General features: G+C 36.9%; 2 protein-coding genes across 2 annotated transcripts; both read right to left on the bottom strand.

Moving 5' to 3' along the window:
* Window positions 1-343: 343 nt before the first annotated feature.
* LOC110884439 lies at window positions 344-3,234 on the bottom strand. Its single transcript, XM_022132152.2, has 2 exons — window positions 2,554-3,234; window positions 344-964 (listed from the first exon to the last, which is right to left on the bottom strand). Exons 1-2 carry the CDS (start codon window positions 3,081-3,083, stop codon window positions 472-474), a joined length of 1,023 nt encoding a protein of 340 aa, XP_021987844.1. The 5' UTR covers window positions 3,084-3,234; the 3' UTR covers window positions 344-471.
* Window positions 3,235-18,563: 15,329 nt separating this feature from the next.
* On the bottom strand, window positions 18,564-19,658 carry LOC110884438 (calcium-binding allergen Bet v 3). The gene is made up of 2 exons (XM_022132151.2): window positions 19,162-19,658; window positions 18,564-19,100 (listed from the first exon to the last, which is right to left on the bottom strand). The coding sequence occupies exons 1-2, from the start codon at window positions 19,435-19,437 to the stop codon at window positions 18,765-18,767; spliced, it is 612 nt and encodes a 203-aa protein (XP_021987843.1). The 5' UTR covers window positions 19,438-19,658; the 3' UTR covers window positions 18,564-18,764.
* Window positions 19,659-20,079: the final 421 nt, after the last annotated feature.

Below are 20,079 nucleotides of genomic sequence, written 5' to 3'. Positions count from 1 at the left end.
ACGGTTTACCTTATGTTTTAGCCTTATTTTTTAGCTTTAGGGGGAGTTAAGATTTAGGGTTTAGGGTTAAGAGATCTTAGTTAGGGTTTGACGAGCCGGTTCCAACGGCGCTGGAATGAGTCCAATCGGAGTTCGTTTAAGTCGGTTCCCCGCTGTTCCCCACTTTTTTAGTGTTCCCCAATGAACCTTCCCCACCTAAAGTTTACATAAAAATAAATATACTATAAACGTTAACAGAAAACTCGTGAAAATAATTAAGGTTATGATTTTGTTCACCTAATTTACACATATGAAAGAACCATGTTAGCATCTAATAGGCAAGGCAGATTTTTGAAGTTTGAGATTTTTTTTTTTTAAATCAAAAATCGATATGATTCATGATACAAAACTAATGCAATTACATATATATTGATTCTACATTTCTACCATTATCAAAATAAATTACACACAAAAAAGTTATGAACTCTAATATTATTTTCCAAACGATTTCTTGCAATGTGCAATCGCAGCTTGAATGGAATGATCTCTTGAGTAAAACGAATTCCTTCTTTCATCACGAGCATTCCCACTAGGATCGTGCATCGGGGAGGATTTAATTGAGACGGGGCAACTTTTACTGTATGTCTGTTTTGATCTTCGAGTCATTCTAAGATTCTTCATAATTACATCCAACATTTTACTAAAACCGTAGAAATTCATTCCTTTTGAAGATTTTTGTTCTTCTTGATTTTGCGATTGACTTAAAGTTTTCTCGACAATGTCGTTATTGTCGATACTTTTGTTGGTCATATGACTACAGTCTCTTTGCTTGTGATCAGTAGAGGTTTTCTGGATCTTTTTGTTGACTTTGACTTTTGCCGGCGGATGTAGTCGCCGGGAAGCATTTAACGACGACCGTAACATGCTTTTGATGGATCTTAGCTTGACCATGAATTTCCTTATGCCACCCAACCTTGGTGAATTCCTTTCAAAGTTAATACAATAACAAAATAAATTAATTACTTGTGTACCAATCAACAATTTTTTTTGGTTAGGGTTTATTTATGTATTCTTATTTACATTTTGCTATTATTTTGTACAATGGCTTAACTTTTGATGTAACTAACATTATATTTTTATCACCATTTATCCATCAAGAATCCTAATGTTTCGGCACAAAGAGGTACAAGGCCTAGCGTGAATGACTTAAAAAATAAAATTAGTTGTACAAAGAAACCATGGGAGGCAGTCGGCCCCATGAAACAAAGTTAGGGGTTGTTTGTTTAGCTCTCAAAGAGACTCTTAATGGTTCAGATCTCTTACTGGTTTAGTATTTAATGGTTCAGACTGTTTGTTTCGCGAGCAGATGTCTGAATGGTTTAGACATTTGTCTCTGAATGATTAAGCATTATACTGAATCTGAATGGTTAAGACCTCTAATGTGAATTGGTCAGACATTTGTCTCTGAACGGTTAAACATTATACTGGCTCTTAATGATTTAGACCTCTTACTGGTTCAGCATTTATGATTTCGAACTCTTACTGGTTCAACACTTAACTATTCAGAAATTGCCAAACAACCCCTTAGTGTTATTTATACGCTAACATCTTGATCGCTCCCCTAAAAGTTTGATTAAGCCCCGATGAAAAAAAAAATATTGGGTCTATTAATGTGAACACACACATCCTGAGTCACGCCATAGTGAGAATTGATTTATTCCTATATTCAGACCCCGGTATGGGTAAGCGTATAGATACGAAGATTATAAGTGTGTACATCAAAGTTTACGGTTAGATGGTATCCAAAGTTAGAGATTCGGAGAGAGGCATTGGCATGAGGCGCCTATATAGCTCGAGCTATGGAGGAATGCGAAATGGAGCCAGTTCAACACTAAACTTCCCCGTAGGGCACAAGCTATATATGGAATGTGCGGTCCTGACAAAGCAACGGGCTGATAGTGCTGCGAGCAGCTAATGCACCAATTATGAATACATATGCCATTGTGCACCTCTACATAGTCTATGACCAAAGGCTCTGAGCCAACAACAGACTAAACTATCACCACGTCACGTTGCACAACAGTCTAAACTAGGAACTGTATAAATAGTTAAATACCCATCTTCTCACATGATTAGGTTATGTCGCGTAACCCAAAACTCTACACACTTAGATCCTTCATATCTATAAGCTTACTCTTATGTTGGAGCCTAGTTGCAGAAAGAATCACTAAGCACCTCAACGAGGCTAACGATGCGTTACCTATATATAATTAAATTATTCTATCTTAAAATTGAAGTTTGTTATATCAAGTTTATACACATTAATAAAAACGTGTAAGTTTAACATATTTTATATAAAACCCGTAATTAATGAAACCCACATTAAAGAATCAATACATGAATGGAATATGTCATGTCGGTACGAGAAAACAAAACAAAAAGACAATAATATATTAACATGCACTTGGTCTAACCAAACTAGATTAGCAAGACGGCAAACATATCATTTACTTGAATATATTTTTTTAATTATTATGCAGATAACAAAATAAAATCATGAAAACGATAATTTACCGATAGTTTATGAGTCCTCGTTGGGTTTCATCAAACGTTCGCAGCCGAGAAGGCGGAAAAATATATGGTGAGACTAAGCCTTGATGACACCGTGGGCTACTCGCCTTTTGAAATATACGCTTGTAATTCATTAAATTATTCACTTTGTAGCGATGGTTATGTTTTTTATCACCAACATTGACCAATTGAGAAGGTGCAAAAGTGGAGGTGGTCATAGGCAGCTCGTCGTGATGGAATGGGTGGTTGGAGTTGGCGGGATTAGGGATCGATGGGAAGTCGACAAGGGTTGATGAAGAATTAAAAGAGAAGCAAAACTCAAATTCCTCTTTTTTTGCATCACCATGATTGGTTTTGGTGGCGGATGGTGATGGTGGTGGCGGTGGTAGAGATATTTCAAAATAGTCGTTTTGGCGATGGCCGGAAATACGACCTCCCGGACCATCGGATTCACCATCTTCATCATCGGAGAAAAGGCCGTTTTTGGAAGAAGTAGAGAAAGAAAAGCTTTCTTGATTTTGCAAGTATTTCATGTTTGGTCACACCAAATGGCACCAATTCTAACTTTATATGCATGTTGAATGCATTGGGCTTTAGTTTAGATAAAAAAAATATTCCTTTCCAAATTAAGAATACATTTTAAAATTATAACTAGTCTCGCTAATATCAATAGCTGAAAACACATGATAACATGACTAGACATAAGTTAATGGATTAATGTTTAAGGTTACCGGATTCAAGTTATAAACAGGTTAACACGTTTATGACACGACTAGAACATGTCTATTATGGTTCAACCCGTTTATGCAAACATAGTGCGTCTAATCTATCGTGTTTAACTAATTGATAGGTCAACACGACATGTGTATGACTTATTTTCTAAAATGACGTAGCTTTATAACTAACTAAAATATATCATTAATTTAATATTATATGTGTTTTTGTAACTTCAAATTTATTGTATTAACTAGTTATTTGCCGCCCGCGCGTTGCGGCGGGAACCAATGACTACAAAAGGCGTGTCAGCAACGACAAACAGATACCGAATATCAAAACATAAATAAAATGACATGGTAAGGATAGTCACTCCGTCATAAAAAAAACGATTTTAAATAACCTAATATATAATAATAGGACTCATACGTCCTACACGTTGGAAATTCGGTTGTTTGCAGTTCAGTTATTACGGTGCTAACACGTTAAAATATGGATGAGCTCGGTACCGGTAACGGTAGTGAAAGTACCGATCCAAAAAATCATCGAAATTAGGTACCGGCATCGAAAATGCTCGGTACAATACGGTATGGTATTTGAAGGTAAAAATCAATAAATACAGGTATGGTGCTAGACCGGTGTCGAACCGAAAGTAACGATTCTGAAAACGCCAAAAGGCGGGTACCAAATTGGTACCGAAAATGATTTGGTATAGTAAATTTGGTACCGATACGATACCGGTTCATTTACAGGATTTGATACGATTTGCTCATCAATATTCTAAATATTCAAGTTAATTTTACATGCTACAATTCATTCATTACAGAAAAAGACAAAAAAGAAAGCAAAATAAGTTGTTGTGTATATAAAACCTCATTCAAACGAAATACAGTTTACTTACTGTGTGTATGAAAAGTAATCTAAACGGTGCAATTACTTGCATTGCTGCGTTGCTACAGGATTTGATGAGCTCGTTACCAACCGGTACTAAAAATACTGGTACCGAAATCCCCAAAAGTGGGTACCGGTACCTAATATACCTAGTATGGCACGGTTCGGTACCGGTCGGTATTGGTACGGCACCGGTATTTGAGGGTAAAAACCGGTGAATACCTGTGCAGAACCGGTACAAAAAATACACTGATTTGGTAAATTTGAGACCGGTACCTATACCCAATACCATTTGCTACTTGCATTGCTGCGTTGCTACAGGATTTGATGAGCTCGTTACCAACCGGTACCGCAAATACTGATACCGAAATCCCCAAAAGTGGGCACCGGTACCGAATATACCTAGTATGGCACGGTTCGGTACAGGTCGGTATTGGTACGACACCGGTATTTGAGGGTAAAAACCGGTGAATACCTGTGCGGAACCGGTACCAAAAATACACCGGTTTGGTAAATTTGAAAAACCGGTACTGAAAATACTGGTACCGAAATCCCCAAAAGTGGGTACCGGTACCTAATATACCTAGTATGGCACGGTTCGGTACCGGTCGGTATTGGTACGGCACCGGTATTTGAGGGTAAAAACCGGTGAATACCTGTGCAGAACCGGTACAAAAAATACACTGATTTGGTAAATTTGAGACCGGTACCTATACCCAATACCATTTGCTACTTGCATTGCTGCGTTGCTACAGGATTTGATGAGCTCGTTACCAACCGGTACCGCAAATACTGATACCGAAATCCCCAAAAGTGGGCACCGGTACCGAATATACCTAGTATGGCACGGTTCGGTACAGGTCGGTATTGGTACGACACCGGTATTTGAGGGTAAAAACCGGTGAATACCTGTGCGGAACCGGTACCAAAAATACACCGGTTTGGTAAATTTGAAACCGGTACCTATACCCAATACCATTTGCTTATCTCTTAATCATATATGAATTTTAAATAATTCTAATCTAATTCTAATATTAATTTAATAATCTAATTGTAATATGAATTTAATAATAAATCCATTGTAATATTAATTTAATAGTAAATGTACTGTTCATTATGTTTATCTTTTATCATATATGAATTCTGTCTATTATTTCTTCTAATCATGTTTAATGAGTTATGTCAATAATCATTATAAACGTTCGTGCTATTTATGTTATTGTACTTCTTGTTTTTATTCATGTTAAATGTGTCGTGTCATTCATATTCTTGAACTGATCACCTTTAATCATGTTAAACGTGATGTGTAACCCACTTGTTAAACATTCATGTGTTAGTGTTTAAGAAAATAACACGTTTAGGTAAACATGTGTTTAATAGTCGTATTATTTTTTAAAAAATGTTCTTAAGAAAGAAAATGTCTTTTTTAAATAACTCTCAACAAACAATGTAGTATTTTATTAAACATGCATATATAAAAACCCGGTAGATAATATTAATCGTAATTCATAATATTTAAATTTTGGATGGCAGATAAAAACATTTAAACAAATGTAAATTAATAACAGAAAGAACAAAAAATCCCCAAATGAATGTAACCTTCCCACCCGGCCTTCCTCTAGATGATTGATTTATTTATTCCTATAAAACAAAAATCTTGTTTTTACGTAATATTTATTTCGACTACAAGATTATTGGTCGTGTATGATTTGTGTGAAGGAATCTTTGTTATAATAATATGTATATTTTAAGAAGTAAAATTGATTTTTGATTAGTAGATATAAAATACATTAATTAATAATAATTTAGGATGGAAAAACTGTGTATTCTATATATTACACACTTATTTTAAGACGAATAAAGTATATTAGTTAAAGACACTTCATTTTATCTTCAAGGGTCATAACTCATAGTAACATTTAGTTTATTAGTTATAAACTAAGTACCAATTTGTTTTATGAAAACAAGACTTGTCATGCATGTGTAATCAACGTTTCAAATTTTCTTATATATTGATTATTGAAAACGTTTTTTTGCAATTTTTTGTTGTTAGTACATGCTTAAAGTTCATGTTAATTCCGACCATATTTTACCTTGAGAATTTTAAATTACTTCAAATCTAATGTGTTGATGTAGATTCTATTTTTGGTTTACATCTAGAATTACCTTTAACAATCTTGTGACTTTCGGTAGAATTATTTGAGATACACTACAGAAAAAGTGATAATTTTCTACAGAAATTTTCTACACAATTTTTTTCGTCACAGATTACTACACTTTTATGACGAATTTCCTAAAAAAAAAAATTCAAGATTTTGTTACAAATTTTCGATGCATCCATGACGAAAAATAAGAAAACCCTAATTAATTGACAGTTGCGTAATAAATGTATCAGAAATAACCTACTCGGTTAATCCCACCAATAGCAAAGCAAAGGTAGGGTCTGAGGAGGGTAAGATGTAGACAGCCTTACCTCTACCCCATAGGAATAGAGAGGCTGCTTCCAGTGAGACCCCCGGCTCGATAGTAGTTTTGCATCAAGCCTTGGACATAAGGCACATAACACTCAGCACTCGGGACAAAGACCGATTAGTGAATGTACCCTTTTGTCTCTCAGCTATCAACGCCACCACATGATGCAAAATTAACTGTCCTCAGCTTTTAACGTTATTTTCACGAAGTTAATAAAATAACATTAAAATTCGTGCACTTTCACTTTTGCCCCCCGATGGCCCACACATATATACATTATATGCGCATACCGCAAGGGGGCGTAATCAGAAATAACCTACAAAACAAAAAAATAAGGGAAAATGATATCGTTTCCTACACATTTATGACGAGAAATAAGAAAACCCTAATTAATTGACAGTTGCATCACAAATCTGTAGGAAATAATCTACAAAAGGTTAATTATTATTTTTTACCAAATAAATATTTATATAAGCCAAAAAAATAAGGGAAAATAATATCGTTTCCTACACATTTATGACGAAATATTTATAACTTAAGCCATCCGTCGGAATTCCGTCACAACTTGTGACAAGTTTCTGACAAAAATAAGAAAATCCTAATTAATTGACAGTTACGTCACAGATCTGTCACAAATAATCTACAAAAGGTTAAATAATAATAAAACTAGTATATAATAATTATAAAATAAACATATTTCTATACATTTATGACAAAATGCTTATTTTTAAATATAACTATCATAAAGGCGTAGGAAACAATCCATGTATGAATACATTTTCCTACGCATTTATGACAAAATGCTTAAATCCATTGCACGCTGTGACACATTTCTTACGACATTTAAGGATTTGTCACAAATGTGTAAGAAACAACCTATATAATTATTTTTATTTTAAATATTAAATGTACGTAACTATAGCTATGTGGACAAATGGATATGAGTATAATGTGAGTATGTATATATGTATTTGTGTATGTGTGTATGTATGTGTACGTATATGCATGTTTGTATCTGTATGTGTATGTGGGTATGTATGTATGTATGTATGTATGTATGTGTACGTATACGCATTTTTGTATCTACATGTATGTATGTATGTATGTATGTATGTATGTATGTAATGTATCTGTATGTGTATTTATATATATGCAGGTCGAAATTGACTTGGGAGTAGTGGATTAGGCATGATTTGGTAGACTTAGGTGTTGTTTGTTTTTTAAAAGGTAAAATGTCTGCAGTCTGCGCACCACATCTACAGACATCTGTAGCAGAAGAGGTGGACCAAATGTCTGCAGTCTACAAGAAGAAGACTGTTTGTTATTTAACTTCTACATGCTTCTAAAATAAACCGGTGGTGGTGTACAGACGGTGGTGGTGGGTGGTGGTGGTGGACAGTGATGGTGGTAGACGGTGGGGGTGGGTGGTGGACGGTGGTGGCGGAGATGGACGATGGTGGGTGGTGGATGGTGGGTGTTGGAGGACAGTGGTGGGTGGTGGACGTTGATGGGTGGTGGACGGTGGTGATGGTGGGTGGTGGACGGTGGTGGTGATGAACTGTCACAACTGAGCAAAACCCGCAACAACTCTGATTTCTTACTTCGTTTCTCTCACACTTGACGCTTGCCAATTTCGGGACGAAATTTCCTTCAAGTTGGGGATGATGTGACAACCCGAACTTTTAAGGTTAATCTCGCTAACTTTGATTCCTTGTTATTTCCTCCTTCACTTTCGCTACGACTAGTTAATTAAGGTAAACGCGCCATAATTATGTCCAAAAATATTTGTGGGCTATATCACATTGGGCCGATCCTCACTAGCCATTATGAGGCCCCATAAGCTAAGCATTGATGGACTGTTGACCGGCCCAACTCTTGTTTATTAGTTCGAATATTAAGCCCAGCCCAACATCCTTGTTTCTCTTGTCTATTAGTTTGAATAATAAGCTCAGCCCCAACTTTTGTATTGTCCGAATAAGAAGCCCAACAGCCTGTTGATTAGTCAACTGGCCCAATGCCCATACGTAATTAGTAACCGGCCCAACACTTTAACCCTTTCATATAGGGAATAGAATACGTATTATAATCTAACTAAAATTCCGATTGAGCTTATAACTATAACAAACCCTACCCCCCTCACCTCTAATCCTCTGATCGTGAACTGTAGCAGCCCCCCCCTCGTGAGATATAGTCCTATCATCAGAAGCTCGGTTAGTACGAACATATTTATCTTAATTGTTGATTAATTGTTTCCATTCTTGCCTGTGAAATCATGTTTGCATGGTTTTATTATATGTATGGTTGCTTTCGTGCTTATTGTTCTTGATGCGCAAACTGTTTGTAACGTGTAATTAATTGGAGTTACGGGTGAAACCGAGTTATATCCGGGATAGATGGGTGATGTTAGTGTTTTATCATTGCTTTTGTTATACGAAATTGTGTTTGATGGTATGCATAGATCGTTTGATGTGAATGGTAAACTGAAATAGAATTTGTTGAAGTATTTTATGACTTGGAGACTGGTTACTGGAATGATGAACCAAAGGTGAATTAGGATAGATCACGATTTCGGATATGTTATAGTTGGGCCATAATACTAGTTAATTGGTTGAATCCTTATTCGAGTATTGGTTGCTATTGACTCGATAGTGATAATAACAATAGTGGCATGTTAAATAGTTGTTGTTTTGATCAATCTGATAGTTACTGTCAATGATATAGATGACAAGGCCATTAGGTGATGTTTGGCCGATTATTTTGAATCAATGGATGGGTTATGTTGTGTTAATTATGTGATCTTTTGAATATTTAGTGAATAGGGTGTTTATGATCTAAGAACTTGAAATAATGAATAACATGATTTGGTATGGATCGAAACTTGTGCTGTTATGATTTGTTAAGTTTGATAACCTTGATTAAAATGTCGGCCCATGTGCGGTGTTGTAGTCTTGATCTCATCAATAAAGTAGACAACCTAATAATATGTCAGTGATAGTTAATGATGTTAGGTGAATTAATGAGATGATGCTGTACTTGTGGAAGTTGAAATCTGTGCTCATATGTTATGGTTAAATTGAAGGGAAGACCCTAGGGACATGTTTCTTTTATGTGAGATTGCAAACCTAGTGAATGGCCCGCACATGTCAACCGCCATTCAACTAGAATTTAGGTTTGTAATTCCTATCAGTAATATGAATTGGTAGTGGGCCGAAGGTTAGTCATGTGGGCCAATTTGAACTAACTGTATAGGGGAAATCGAGATACTTATTATATGACATTATAGCATGCAAAAACCGATCATTACAATGGATGTCCTGTTCTGCTTATAGCACGATTCCTTGTTACGATTGACATGACGTTATGTGTAATACCTAAATGTTACCTGTATAAAGTGAATGTAGAACGCGTGATTTATGTGCATGAGACTGATTGTTATCGGTAATCCTTTAGGACGAACTTGATTAACTGGTAGACTCGTAGATAACCCTACCGAGCAAACCCAAGGTGAGTTCACTGCACTTTTCTCAAGCATGCGTTCCGGTGGTTTGGGACAACTGGTAAACATTTGGAAGGGAAACATTGGGTAAATAACTTAATCGGTTTTGGTTATTGCCTGGAGGGCAATGGGGGTGATTAGTTGATAGCGCTATTAGGTGGGAAACCTCACACCGGGCCGTAAGGACGGGCGTGAACTAATTATCTGGGTATGGCTATGGTTGTTAGAGGCACACTCCTCGGATACATATGGGCACTCTCCCTAGGGTATCTAACGAAGGCAACATAGCAAACGGTCGTTAAGGGGTACCCACTCCCCGGATACTTATGGGCACACTCCCTAGGGTATCTAACATGAGCAACATCGAAACATCGAAACATCAAAACATCGAAACATTAAACATCTTAACAACAAACAACATATCGTTTTGTAAACTGTTTTACTCACATGACTGGTATCGCAACTTGGTAAACAAACACAAACCTTGAACTCACCAGCGTAGTCTGACACACTTGTTTACATGCTTGTAGGTGATTACTGAAGGAACTTGGGGAGCTTGCTGTCTGATGCTGCTGGAGTAGTTGTGGTCATAATAAACCGTTATCTTTATTTGCTTTTGATACATTACACATTGATACTTTTATGCTTCCGCTCAGTACTTGGTTTTGATTTAACTTTTCAGACGTTACATTGATTTCAATTGGGTATTTTATTATATTGTAACTTGTGTTTGATATGATTGGTGGCTCTTTGTTGAATCGTTACACCTCCATCAGGGACACGCCCTAGGTGGTAATTTGGGGGTGTGACAGTTTGGTATCAGAGCCACTGGTTATAGAGAACTCGGTTTTAAAAACGTTTTCATAAAACCAGACTATAACCGAATTGATCCAAACCATGACCATGACACTCAGCTTCAGACTGCGAGGTTCGTTCCTCGTTAGCTTATGCTTTATATGCCTAGTAAACGTAACTATAGCATGCACGATACGACATGATAAGCATCATGACACATTGATAGTGCAACATAACACTTGCATTTAGTAAATTCTAAACTTGTTGGCATTGCTTATTTTGTGTTGATTGGAGTGGGAGAAACTTCAAACATAAGTTAAGAAGCATTGAGAGGAGCATGCAAACCGCCTTATTATCATGGGTGCACACATAATAATAACGCGAGGTGCATGCAAGTCCCAGTGAGGCTTAACGAGCGTGGGAAGGGTTCTGCCCTATTGTGTGTAAACTTGGTAGTTTGTAGATTTCAATGTGATACTCGACTTTTACCTCATTTCGATTGGAGTTATGTGCCTCAGGGTTCAGTCGTCAGTTAGGACTGACTCCCAACTTTGTTGTAAATAAGCATGTAGTAGAATTAACTGATAGTAAATCGATAGAAGCTTCTCATGTTCTTTTTGGTTGTAAACTTGACCTCGTGGGTCAAGTGTTCGATATTGACCTACTTTCCAATACTCTTGTAAGTTTTGACATGGTCGTTGACATGGACTTGGTTATCTATGTATCAAGCAGAAATCCCCTGCAAAAAGAAAATCGTGCGTTCCCTCTCCCCAGTGGGGAATCCTTATCCGTTTAAGATCATCGTAGTGGTGCCGTTGTTGGCATTGTCACAGTCGTGAAAGCCCAGAAGTGCCTACGGAAGGGCTACTCTGTTATACTAGCTCCTGTCATCGATTCGCCACTTTAAGAAAGGAAGATCGAGTGTCTTCCACTTATCCATGAATTTTCTGACATGCCTTCTGAAGAGTTACCTGGTTTACCTCCACATCGTCAGGTGGAATTTTAGAATTGACCTTGTGCAAATCCCGATTTCCTTCTGGGGTACAGCAATCCCTTGGATTCGCTGGATACTATCACAGCTTCATCATAGGATTTTCGAAGGGTGCGCAACTTCAACCTCCTTAGCACAGCCGGGAGCTGTGAATCCTTAGGAAAACAAAGTCGCGGAACGTCTTTTCAGCTTTTGAAACCCAACCCTACAACACGCGGAGCATCACTTCTATCCGAGAGTACCGATGATCCAGCGATGTACCATGATGGCTTAATTCAGAGTCCCAGTTACACGCCGATGCAACACGAGAGAGTGATGAATTGCGTAATGGTGTTACGGAGAGGAACTGCACGACCTACAATCTCCGGTGGAAACCGTGGTCGTTGGATTTAAGTGGGAGGCATTACTTAGACGGTACCGAATGCACCGATTAGACCGATCACAAGGGCCTCCAGTACACCCTTGTTTCAATAGAGCTAACCATGTGATGGCATCGCTAGATGGAACTTCCGAACGAACACGGGATTAGGAGAACTATACCCACGCATCCTTGTAGACGAACCTTATCACTTTCACTTGTCATCGCCGCTAGAAGTGAAGCAGACACAGTTACACGCGTTTGTCGTTTTGCAACACTAACCTTTACCCACCAAACTCTGTTTTGGACAAATAATACATTCGCGCGACCGCAATGTAACGAACCTCCCTGTTGTGCCATGCCGCCATGCACCACTACTGGAAATTACTTCTAGACAACAAATTTGCTGGCCAAATCCTTCGGATGTTTAATGGACCCCTGTTTCGCTCGATTCTTTGTACGAACCTCATTAATCCCCTGTTTCATTGATTGGCAACTGACATAACAACACGCTAACCACCATACCATGATTTCCACTGATCACAAGATTAGCCCCCAGGCGTTGTAAGGTATCTATAGATCGAGTTCGTCGGAACTTACTTTAAACCATTGTTTTAGATCAATTTTCGGGACGAAAATTCTTTCAAGTTGGGGATGATGTCACAACTGAGCAAAACCCGCAACAACTCTGATTTCTTACTTCGTTTCTCTCACACTTGACGCTTGCCAATTTCGGGACGAAATTTCCTTCAAGTTGGGGATGATGTGACAACCCGAACTTTTAAGGTTAATCTCGCTAACTTTGATTCCTTGTTATTTCCTCCTTCACTTTCGCTACGACTAGTTAATTAAGGTAAACGCGCCATAATTATGTCCAAAAATATTTGTGGGCTATATCACATTGGGCCGATCCTCACTAGCCATTATGAGGCCCCATAAGCTAAGCATTGATGGACTGTTGACCGGCCCAACTCTTGTTTATTAGTTCGAATATTAAGCCCAGCCCAACATCCTTGTTTCTCTTGTCTATTAGTTTGAATAATAAGCTCAGCCCCAACTTTTGTATTGTCCGAATAAGAAGCCCAACAGCCTGTTGATTAGTCAACTGGCCCAATGCCCATACGTAATTAGTAACCGGCCCAACACTTTAACCCTTTCATATAGGGAATAGAATACGTATTATAATCTAACTAAAATTCCGATTGAGCTTATAACTATAACAAACCCTACCCCCCTCACCTCTAATCCTCTGATCGTGAACTGTAGCAGCCCCCCCCTCGTGAGATATAGTCCTATCATCAGAAGCTCGGTTAGTACGAACATATTTATCTTAATTGTTGATTAATTGTTTCCATTCTTGCCTGTGAAATCATGTTTGCATGGTTTTATTATATGTATGGTTGCTTTCGTGCTTATTGTTCTTGATGCGCAAACTGTTTGTAACGTGTAATTAATTGGAGTTACGGGTGAAACCGAGTTATATCCGGGATAGATGGGTGATGTTAGTTTTTATCATTGCTTTTGTTATACGAAATTGTGTTTGATGGTATGCATAGATCGTTTGATGTGAATGGTAAACTGAAATAGAATTTGTTGAAGTGTTTTATGACTTGGAGACTGGTTACTGGAATGATGAACCAAAGGTGAATTAGGATAGATCACGATTTCGGATATGTTATAGTTGGGCCATAATACTAGTTAATTGGTTGAATCCTTATTCGAGTATTGGTTGCTATTGACTCGATAGTGATAATAACAATAGTGGCATGTTAAATAGTTGTTGTTTTGATCAATCTGATAGTTACTGTCAATGATATAGATGACAAGGCCATTAGGTGATGTTTGGCCGATTATTTTGAATCAATGGATGGGTTATGTTGTGTTAATTATGTGATCTTTTGAATATTTAGTGAATAGGGTGTTTATGATCTAAGAACTTGAAATAATGAATAACATGATTTGGTATGGATCGAAACTTGTGCTGTTATGATTTGTTAAGTTTGATAACCTTGATTAAAATGTCGGCCCATGTGCGGTGTTGTAGTCTTGATCTCATCAATAAAGTAGACAACCTAATAATATGTCAGTGATAGTTAATGATGTTAGGTGAATTAATGAGATGATGCTGTACTTGTGGAAGTTGAAATCTGTGCTCATATGTTATGGTTAAATTGAAGGGAAGACCCTAGGGACATGTTTCTTTTATGTGAGATTGCAAACCTAGTGAATGGCCCGCACATGTCAACCGCCATTCAACTAGAATTTAGGTTTGTAATTCCTATCAGTAATATGAATTGGTAGTGGGCCGAAGGTTAGTCATGTGGGCCAATTTGAACTAACTGTATAGGGGAAATCGAGATACTTATTATATGACATTATAGCATGCAAAAACCGATCATTACAATGGATGTCCTGTTCTGCTTATAGCACGATTCCTTGTTACGATTGACATGACGTTATGTGTAATACCTAAATGTTACCTGTATAAAGTGAATGTAGAACGCGTGATTTATGTGCATGAGACTGATTGTTATCGGTAATCCTTTAGGACGAACTTGATTAACTGGTAGACTCGTAGATAACCCTACCGAGCAAACCCAAGGTGAGTTCACTGCACTTTTCTCAAGCATGCGTTCCGGTGGTTTGGGACAACTGGTAAACATTTGGAAGGGAAACATTGGGTAAATAACTTAATCGGTTTTGGTTATTGCCTGGAGGGCAATGGGGGTGATTAGTTGATAGCGCTATTAGGTGGGAAACCTCACACCGGGCCGTAAGGACGGGCGTGAACTAATTATCTGGGTATGGCTATGGTTGTTAGAGGCACACTCCTCGGATACATATGGGCACTCTCCCTAGGGTATCTAACGAAGGCAACATAGCAAACGGTCGTTAAGGGGTACCCACTCCCCGGATACTTATGGGCACACTCCCTAGGGTATCTAACATGAGCAACATCGAAACATCGAAACATCAAAACATCGAAACATTAAACATCTTAACAACAAACAACATATCGTTTTGTAAACTGTTTTACTCACATGACTGGTATCGCAACTTGGTAAACAAACACAAACCTTGAACTCACCAGCGTAGTCTGACACACTTGTTTACATGCTTGTAGGTGATTACTGAAGGAACTTGGGGAGCTTGCTGTCTGATGCTGCTGGAGTAGTTGTGGTCATAATAAACCGTTATCTTTATTTGCTTTTGATACATTACACATTGATACTTTTATGCTTCCGCTCAGTACTTGGTTTTGATTTAACTTTTCAGACGTTACATTGATTTCAATTGGGTATTTTATTATATTGTAACTTGTGTTTGATATGATTGGTGGCTCTTTGTTGAATCGTTACACCTCCATCAGGGACACGCCCTAGGTGGTAATTTGGGGGTGTGACATGAACGGTGGTTCAACTTTCACATACTAAGATCTCACTAAGCAGACCTATTGGGATGGTTGTGTTTTGCAAGATCTAACAGTTTGGTTCGCGGTTTTACCAATCCGTGAATACCCTAGTATGTATGTATATAGAATGTATGCATGCATTATTATCTTTGGAAATTAAACTAATAAACACCTTATCTTTTGCCTCAAAACATTTCTTTATATAATGTATTTACTAATTATAACTATATATATTTTAACAACTTTTTAGGCTCAAGTTATGCGAACCTGAATGGTTGATCTTGAAGCTAGGGTTGAAGAAGAAAGGAATCTAATTGTATCTCGTCTTGAAGAAGAAAGGAATCTACTTGCAACTCGTCTTGATGACGAAAGGAAAGCAAGGGAAGAACTTCAAAAACAACTTCAAGAGTTTATGAAGAATTGGCGTCCTCCCTCTAATTAGTTGTTGTTTTTTATATCTTTTTGGAATTACGTTGAATTGTATTAGCTTACGGTTTAAACATATTGGAACTTGCGTTGTAACGCATGATTTTTGAATTTATGTCATTGTAACTTCGGTGAATTTTGTAAAACAGGTTTTGGTATTGTAGATTATTTCTGAATTTTTTCGCTGGAAATATGCAGAAATATTATTTATTTTTTTTGCAGTTTTTTTAATTTAATAAATTTGGTGGTTGGAAATGTGTCACAACATAAATAGCTTTTGTCGGAAAACGGTCAAAAATAGTAGACCTTTTTTCTTTATTTTGTCAGAAATTTGTCACAAAACATACCCACTTTCCTCGGAAATTTGTAACAACACTTCTTATTTATTTGTTGGAAATGGGTCACAAAAAATACTCAGTTTCCTCGGAAATTTGTAACAACACTTCCAATTTATTTGTAGAAAATGGGTCACAAAAAATACTCAGTTTCCTCGGAAATTTGTAACAACACTTCTAATTTATTTGTAGGAAGTGGGTCACAAAAAAAAACTCAGTTTCCTCGGAAATTTGTAACAACACTTCTAATTTATTTGTAGGAAGTGGGTCACAAAAAATACTCAGTTTCCTCGGAAATTTGTAACAACACTTCTAATTTATTTGTAGGAAGTGGGTCACAAAAATACTCAGTTTCCTAGGAAATTTGTAACAACACTTCTAATCTTTTTGTAGGAAGTGGGTCACAAATAATGTTGTATTAAAATTTGTTAATTTTTTTGTTTTTTTATTTTGGTCGGAAATGTGTAGCAAAAAAAAAAAAAAATCCTAAAAGATAATAATTAAATATATTGTAAGAGATTCATAGCAATTTGCGACGTACTAGTTTCGTAGAAAATGTGTAGGAAGTTGCGTAGGAAATGCGTTGAAAACAGGTTTCCTACGAGCTGTTTTCCTACATCAAGTGTTTATCATATATGCGTAGAAAAGCCAGTTTTATAACGCATTTTCTAGGAAAACTGGTGTAAGAAGTTTCAGATTTTCTAGTAGTGATATGTGATTTCTAATGTTTAAATATGTTTTAATGAGAGTGTTTTGAACTTTTGCTCGTATTAAATAACCAGCTTACATATGCTTTCTAACTGGTTTACTGGTGCTTAGTGACGGAGCTTGAACGAAAAAATCAATGGGGTCAGACAGTCAGACTCTCGAAGCGGGGGCTGGTCTTATAAAAATTCAACATTTTACACTATAAAATTTTCGATAAAATTAACACTATGAGCTAAAAATCAGTAGGAGCCGAGACACCCTCTGGCCCTAACTAAGCTCCTCCCCTGCAGGTGCTTATGAAAGATTATAAGTATCTCAGAACTTTGCTGCCTTTTGAACTAAGAATGATATGGATCGAGCTAGATTGCTAAATATATTGTCTGCAACCCTACTAACAAATTACTTAGCCGAGTTTAACGGATCATACATATTATGGTTATGTTATAACCCCAAGATCTCTAAATGTAGTTTTTAAAAGACTTAGTTTTGCTATCTGAAAAAGGTTAGCTATTAGCGGTGCAACAAGCTGCTTGTTTACCTTCTATTTCGTTGTATCTCCAAGATGAAATTGTTCCTCGATTATGTAATTTTGAGTCAATTTTGCATTAGGATTAACAACAATAGAGGATAACCTGCATCTCCTTTATGGCGGATCTCACCAATAGAAAGAATTAGTGTAAATCTTGTATGATTTAGACAAGAATAGTGAGAATCTATCAAAATGAACCAATTGAAAAAAGTTTCTTGATTCGAAAAGAGTCAAATCATAATATAATACTACCTCCGTCCCATTAAATGTGTCTTATTTTGAATTTTCAAAGTCTTTATTTATAAACTTTGACTTTAATTATATATTTTTGTGTTATATAAAACTTGATTAAAATTAACCCGATAAAAACACTTGTAAAACTCCCTCAAATCATATCAAACAACACTGCATTTGCATTGACGAGTGTGGATTTCAACTTATATTATCACATATTATGAACATGAACAAAAGAAACCTTTATAAGATTACGATGATGCTCATAATCCGATTGCAAGAAGCATCTTTATCAGTTTAATTATGTTTGTGCATTATCACATTCATCATCTATATTCCCCCCCCCCCCCCCCACACACACACACATGATCAGAAAACATCACAAACTCCTACCCATGGGACATCACTAAACCACCTTAAACATTACATAAAGAAAATAAAACCTTCTAATAAATTCAAGGGTTTTGAGTAAAATTTCATCAACCTAATTCACCATCAATATCCACAACTTTCTATATTTTTTTAAGCCATAACTCACACCCAATCTAATTATATTACTAAACTATCCTTAATACCGCTAGATCAAACACCCTTTAAAACTTTCTATATATCGATGTAAAGTTTGGATTAATGAAAGTGTAAAGAAAGAATGTGTCTAAAATACCTAATTTTATTCTAAAATTAACGAATAAACGTTTGACAATACAATTTGAATATGTTCTTAAATTCCAATCGCTTCAATATCCGGAATAGAATGCCAGATACAATCCTCCGGCGAATGTAATCCATTCATTACACTCGCCGGAAAAAACCGTTATACACAACCGGAAGACGACGAACCCGACAAACAAAATCACTTAAAAGCAATGACATTCCGCATCATCTCCTTAAACTCCATAAAATCCACACGTCCATCATGATTCCGATCAACGGACGAGATCATCATCTCCACTCTCCGTATCTCATTCCCTTCCGCAAACCCTAACTTCACTAACACCCTTTGCAACTCCGTCGCCGATATGAATCCATCTCCGTCTTCATCAAACACCTTAAACGCCTCCGTCAAATCCGCCTCTTCTTGTCCTCCAACGACGTCGTTTTTGCTATCTTCATCGTAATCGTTCAAAACGTCGTCTTCGTCGATATCATCCAGACGAAAAAACAGATCGTCAATCTCCTTATGCAGTGCCTGATGATGATGATCATGTTAAAGATGTATTAATCAATTTATTTAAAGAAATTTATTTTACCTGAAAATCAACAAATGTGAGACCGGTGTTTCCGTCTTGAATAAACGTTTTGATTAGTACATCTAGTTCATTCATGTTTGTATCCAGGCCGAGAAGGATTAACGCACGGCTGAGTTCATCAACAGTTATGACTTCATCGTGATTCGTATCAAATAGATCGAAGATCCGGCGGAGGCGCACGGAGTTCAGCGACGGTGATCGGAGGCGGAAGGAGGATGACATAAGTTTGTTGCGGTTGGTACGGTGGTCCGTTGCGGTGGTTGTAGGCGTTTCCATGCCGAATCGAAGTCAATCTGTTGGATTTTTGTTGAAGATAATAGGCTTGAATAAGAGGATTGAGTCAAAATGAATATGAATTTGTGAATTTATGGCGGTTAGAGATCGAGATCTTGAAATTATGATGAATTATTGATTGATACGGTGGTGGGATTGTTATTTGTTATTGCTGGCCTGGCAGGATCTGGATCCAACGGGTAAGCTTGATTTACGGCAACTTCCATCATACATGATGATACGATATTTATTTAATAGGTAAATTATAGATTCGTTATTTCATAATATATATGATTAGTCAATAATCACTAGGGTGTTTGTATGTATGATATGATAATATAGGTAGAGGATCCTGTAAAAAGTGGGTCTTTTGTAAGAAGTGTAAGAAATAATCTTGGAATGACAAGTGTCCCTCCTCTTAATTAATTTAAAAGGGTAGATTAGTAATTGTATTTTTTTGTCATTTAATTGATTTACAATATAACTGAAAAAAAAACTGACTATGAGAATGTTTAGGGATTGATCACAGTTCACGTCATCTTGTTAACCTTCCGTCATCGTCTTCTCCGAACTCCGATTCATATCATCTTCTCCGATTTGAACAAAATATATTTAGGGAGTCCAGCGATGCAGGTTAATGTGTAT

The sequence above is a fragment of the Helianthus annuus genome, chromosome 10, assembly GCF_002127325.2.
Source record: "Helianthus annuus cultivar XRQ/B chromosome 10, HanXRQr2.0-SUNRISE, whole genome shotgun sequence".
Lineage (NCBI taxonomy): Eukaryota > Viridiplantae > Streptophyta > Magnoliopsida > Asterales > Asteraceae > Helianthus > Helianthus annuus.
Note: the sequence above shows the minus strand (reverse complement) of the source record. Positions and strands in the feature narration are given on the sequence as shown.

Bases quoted from the DNA above. Each gene is read 5' to 3' on its own strand.
- LOC110884438 (XM_022132151.2), bottom strand. From the start codon at position 19,437: ATGGAAACGCCTACAACCACCGCAACGGACCACCGTACCAACCGCAAC. The intron at 19,101-19,161 runs GTAAAATAAATT...CATCATCATCAG, and splicing joins TCACATTTGTTGATTTTCAG to GCACTGCATAAGGAGATTGA.
- LOC110884439 (XM_022132152.2), bottom strand. From the start codon at position 3,083: ATGAAATACTTGCAAAATCAAGAAAGCTTTTCTTTCTCTACTTCTTCC. The intron at 965-2,553 runs GTAAATTATCGT...TAACTTTGAAAG, and splicing joins CGAGGACTCATAAACTATCG to GAATTCACCAAGGTTGGGTG.